The 5,536-nt window shown below is 44.9% G+C and overlaps 1 protein-coding gene across 1 annotated transcript; it reads right to left on the reverse strand.

The window, feature by feature from the left end:
* Positions 1-840: 840 nt before the first annotated feature.
* Positions 841-3,511, reverse strand: LOC122563006 (transcription factor ETV6-like). Its single transcript, XM_043716309.1, has 2 exons — positions 1,928-3,511; positions 841-1,522 (listed from the first exon to the last, which is right to left on the reverse strand). Exons 1-2 carry the CDS (start codon positions 2,134-2,136, stop codon positions 1,417-1,419), a joined length of 315 nt encoding a protein of 104 aa, XP_043572244.1. The 5' UTR covers positions 2,137-3,511; the 3' UTR covers positions 841-1,416.
* Between the last annotated feature and the right edge of the window lie 2,025 nt (positions 3,512-5,536).

The following is a 5,536-nucleotide window of genomic DNA, read 5'->3' on the forward strand; positions in this document are numbered from 1 at the left end:
GCCACCGTGTCTGGATAGAGTAAATCAAAAGAAACTGCTTTCTCTCAGTAAACTGAGTTTACAGATACGAAACAGGAGAGAAAACCAGTGTGTGAAAACTGTGCAGGACATGATATCCCACAACTTTGAGTTCAGTGGTCACCTCTGCTAACTGTGTACAATGGGTGCCTTAAAGATCAGGCTAGATTCAGTAATGTTCCCATTTACAGACACCACAACAAATGAAGACCACGTTTCTCAGAGCAAAGGAAGCTCAAAGGAAAAGTGCAAGATCAAGGCAATAAAACCTGATGTGATAAACTTGCATATAAAAAAAAATCCTACTTTGAATTTGAATAAAGTTAAAAATCACACACCAGTCCTTCCTGGACTGGCTGCAGAAGTCAATTCAATCAATAACTTTCAAAACAGAGTTGCATCAATGCATAAACAGGTTATAATTATTGGGAGTGGGAGTCAAATTGCATGCACAATTATGAAGGGCCAAATGGCTTCCTCATGCTGTAAAATTCACAGATTCTTGTTATTGTAGTGCAACCTCAAAATAAACTTTCAGCTGAAGAGTTATTGAAGCAGGAGGAGTTGTAACATTAAAGAATTGGTCAGTTATTGAAGAAACAGATCTGGGAAACAGCTGCCCAAGAGAGGAGCGGAAACACAAAGACAGGGCTGAGTCACCAAACTCTTTCGCAATTGTAATCCCTGTGCAAAACCACCAATACACCGAGATGGTGATGACTACTTGCTAGAGGATGAAACAGTTGTCTTTCATTAACAGAAAGCCTGTACTACACAGTAATGTGATTTACCAAGCCAGCTGAGATAGATCACTCAGGGATATCCAATCATTCTCATTTTAATTCCAGATGTAGCATTGTTTAAAAAGAATCATTACAAAGTGTGTTTTCTAGTAAGAAATGTAGATCCTCAGTATGAGCTCAAAAGAGAGACAGAGACTCAACTTGTGCAGTTTTTTTTTTAAAAAATCACTACAAATTCAAGTTTATGATCATGAAGGGTAAATAGTGCGATGGTCAGCAGGGCGCTGAGTAGAGTGACACAGAGTAATATAGGTCCAGCTCCACACTGGCAACCTGCCATAGTTCCTGTTTTGAGGAAGTTGATGTGGTTCACAAAGCCCGGCATTATTTAAAGGCCTGCAATGAGGTGGCAGCAACAGAGTAGGTTCCAGACTGATACTGCGCTTGCCCTCACTCTCTCCCAATTGTTTGTCCAGTAGAAGGCTGAGAGCGATCACATTGTGAAGCAGCAGATGGAGGGGAGATACAGCGATTCACTGGACAGCAGTTTGGGTCTCAGTCTGCAGCATCCTCTTACACACTGGCACTGCCAGCCTGACAGCTGCTATAGCCTGGCACATCCTCCACATCTGGTGATGTCCCATAGTCAGAGCACTCAGCATTCCTCGTCCTGGTACAGAGGCTCCTCCATTTCCTGGCACTCGAGGTGTTCAAGGCGATCAGACCGACTGTTCACAATCTCATCCGGAGTTTTCATGAACCTGACAAATGGCAACGGGGAAAGCAGCATGGTTCAGGCAGGATGTAGCAGCCTCATGTACCCCCAAGTCGGCCCCTCACTGCAACCCCCCCCCAGTCCCTATCTGCCCTCATTCCACAATCTCTCTGCCTCCTCCTGTCAGTCCCTCCCCTCTCCATATCTGCCTCCTCCCCAGGACCTCAATCTGCATCTGCCCTGTTCCCCATGACTCCCAACTATCTGCCCCCCAATGCCCCAATCCCAGCCTCCCCATGCTCTGTGTAACCCATCCCCAGAACCCCTAATCTGTATATGCCTCCTATTCCAAATCCCCGTTCACCCAAGCAGCAATACCCCACTGCACCTCTGAACACACCCACCCCAGGGACCCATCCCAGATTCCTGCTGCTACTCCACCCCTCATTACCTGAACAGGAGTCTCTGGCCAGGCTCCTTCTTAATGATGTTGAGTTTGTAGTAATGGCGGAGAGCTCGCGACATTTTCTCATACGTCATGTTTGTTCGGTTCTGTTGCAGACAGAGGCTCAGATCAGTAACTGACACCAGTACCGTGTAAACATGAAGCAGAAAACCCCACCGCAGTCCCTTGTTGCAGGGGAACCTTGAACACTCCATTTCCACTCAGGTGTTGGGTGTTCATTGCGGCCAATAGCTTAGGAACATCCCAGTGACCCTGTGACTCCGTCATCCTCACCATCCCCTTTAATGACAGTATCCTCACCATCCCCTTTAATGACACCATCCCCATTCTTATCACTGATTGGTGTGAAAATGTGATGTGGCCCACTTTGGTACAATGAATAGAAAATCAGTTCAGCCCTTAATAAGCCAAGTCCACAAACACAGAGACCCAGGTGTCCTTATCGACAAAAATCACAATATCACAAAATATTAGCAGTCAGATACAGCAAGTATTTGGGAAGCAAATGGAATGTAAGAATATGGGCCTTTATTGCAAGATGGATGGAGTATTAAACAACAGGAGTTTTGCTACAGCTGAATGGAGCACTAGTGAGACCACATGCTGTGCATTTCTTTAGCCTCCTTACCTGGGGAGAGATATGTTTTAGTGGAACATGAGACAAAGGGACAAAGGCAGATATGTTCTGAAGAAACATTGAGGAAGTTTTAGCTATACTCACTGAAGTTCGTAAGAATGAGAGGCAATCTTATTGAAATATACAAGATCCTGAGAGAGCTTAATGGGGTGAATGGGAAATGATGTTTCCCCCTTGCAGAGGTCACATTTAAAAAATAAAGGGGCCAAAGAAGAAGAGAACTTGCTCTCTCAGTGGGATGTCAGTGTTTGAACTTCTCTTCCACAGTGACATAGGAGTTTGTTTTGTATTATCTCATCTACCTTCTCTGGCTTGAGAAGGAGACAGTGCCTTCAACATGGTTTCCCCCTCAAACCACCTCACCCGTGTTCTCACTCACTCGAACATTATCAGTGAGGCACCATGCACTGCATTCTTCTGGTCGAGTCAAGAAATTAAACTGCAATGGAGAATTTGAAGACCTGGCCAGTTATTTACTGCACAGAAAAGGGCCCACCGAGTCTGTGCCAGTTAAAAACAACCGCCTAACTAATCTAATCCCATTTTCCTGCACTTGGTCCATGGTCTTTTATGCTTTGGCATCACAAATGCATATCAAAAACAAAGAGGTTTCTGCCTTGACCACCCTCACGGACAGTAGGCTCCAGACTCCCACCACCCTCTGGGTGAAAGGTTTTTCCTTATAGCTCCCCAAAACCTCTGCCCCTGACCTAAAAGCTATACCTCTGGTCATTACAAAGGGAAACATTTCTTCCAGTCTACAACCCTCAGTTGTATACATCTCAATCACATCCCATAACAATCTGCTATGCTCCAAGAAAAACAACCCCAGTTTGGCCATACGCTCTTCATAACAAACTCTCCAGCCCGAGCACTTCCTGGTAAATCTCCTCTGCACCTTCTCCAGTGCTGTCACATGCCTCTGAAAATGTGGATTCCAGAACTGCACACAGCTGTGGCTTAATCAACATTTTATACAGTTCCAGCATAACCTCCCTGTTCTTAATCTTTGAATCTCCAAGCCTTGATCTACCTTCTCCACCTGTCCTGATACTTTAAGGGACCAGTGTACATGCACACAAAGGTCCATCTGATCCTCAAGTGTTTTCCAGGATTCTAACATTCATCATCTATTCCTTTGCCTTGTTGGTGCTAACCAAGTGCATCACCTCACATTTAACCCAATGAATTCCATTCGCCCGTTTATACCCTTTTGTAGTCTAAGGCTATCCTACTCACGGTTTGCCAGCCCTCCAGTTTTTGGATCATCTGTGAACTTGGGTTGTACTGCGAAAAGCAAATTTCAACATAGAAAGATTGCTGCAGACTGATACAGTAAAAACAGAATGAATAATGACCCAGAAGATGAGTCAAAGGGCTTAAAAACAGAAAAGATTCTAAATATCTGTTCAGGAACGGGAGTGTTGCTGGCCAGCCAGCATTTATTGCCCGTCCCTATTTGCTCCGAAGGTGGTGGCGAGATGCCTTCTTGAAGCACTGTAGCCCGTGGGATGTAGCTAGACCCACAATGCTATCAAGAAGGGAGCACCAGAAAGTTTGAAGACCATTTTTCAAGCAGGGGAATTTGGAATGGACAATAAATGCTGGGCTAGCCAACTGAATGTTAAAGGGAGTGCAAAAACAAGACAAATGGGGACTCCTGTGTGCAAAGTCAACAGAAGGTTTGGATTTAGCTTTTCATGGTCACTCATTAGCAATGGGAGCCTCAAGGAACTGCCTGAGTCGAGGAGTCGAATGAGCTTCCTCATCAAGTCAACGCTTCAAACAATGTGACAAGGAACTGACTTCATTAGAACAGGCAAAGGACGCAATCCCAACCAGCAAAAAAATTCTGGGGATGCCAGAAATCTGAATCTAAACAGAAAATGCTGGAGAATCTCAACACGTCTGCCATCATCTGGACAGAGAGAAACAGAGTTAATGTTTCAAGTTGAGAGCCTCCCTCAGAACTGGAAAAAGTTGGGGATGTAAGAAAGCAAGTGAAAGAGGGAGCACGGAGAGCAATCAATAATGGGAAGTTGTGGGCTGTAAGACAGGAAAGGTTAAGTGACAAAAGGACAGAGCAGCATGGTGGCTCAGTGGTTAGCACTGCTGCCTCACAGCGAAAGGAGCCCAGGTTCAATTCCACCCAGTGACTGTGTGTGGAGTTAGCACATTCTCTCTGCGTCTGCGTAGGTTTCCTCTGAGTGCTTCTATTTTCTTCCACAGTCCAAAGGATGTGCAGGTCAGGTGGACTGGCCATGCTAAATTGATCTGGGATGTGCAGGCTAGGTGGGTTAGCCATAAGAAATGCAGGGTTACAGGGATAGGATAGGGATTGGTGGGATGTTGATATGCCGAATGGTCTGCTTTCACGTTGTTGGGATTCTATGATCCTATGATCCATGGTGAGATTGAGTAAAGAAACAAAGAAAGAAGTCTCAATGATGTGTGAATGGCAGAATAGCAGCTGCCCAAATACAAAGTGAAAAAATCAAGAGAAGGGGAGAGAGTGAAAACAGATCGAATCAGCAAAAATAAACTCAGACAAAAAAAAACCCAGCAGAGATTACATTTGGAAATTATTGAATATTGAGTCCCAAAGGCCATAGAGGGCACAGTCAAAGATGAAATGTTATTCTTCCATTCGAAGGCTGGGGGGGTCAGACTAGAAACAAGGTGAAGGAAAATGACCAGACACTTAGGTTCATCCTGGTCACTGTCATAAAACATTACAGCGCAGTACAGGCCCTTCGGCCCTCGATGTTGCGCTGACCTGCCATACGAATCTGAAGCCCATCAAACCTACACTATTCCATGTACATCCAATGTACATGGAATACGAATCTGAAGCCCATCAAACCTACACTATTCCATGTACTTGTCCAATGACGACCTAAATGCACATAAAGTTGGCGAATCTACTACCATTGCAGGCAAAGCATTCCACGCCCCTA

The sequence above is a fragment of the Chiloscyllium plagiosum genome, chromosome 26 (assembly GCF_004010195.1).
Source record: "Chiloscyllium plagiosum isolate BGI_BamShark_2017 chromosome 26, ASM401019v2, whole genome shotgun sequence".
In the NCBI taxonomy this organism is placed as follows: Eukaryota; Metazoa; Chordata; class Chondrichthyes; order Orectolobiformes; family Hemiscylliidae; genus Chiloscyllium; species Chiloscyllium plagiosum.

Bases quoted from the DNA above. Each gene is read 5' to 3' on its own strand.
- LOC122563006 (XM_043716309.1), bottom strand. From the start codon at position 2,136: ATGGAGTGTTCAAGGTTCCCCTGCAACAAGGGACTGCGGTGGGGTTTT. The intron at 1,523-1,927 runs GTAATGAGGGGT...GCCATTTGTCAG, and splicing joins GGCCAGAGACTCCTGTTCAG to GTTCATGAAAACTCCGGATG.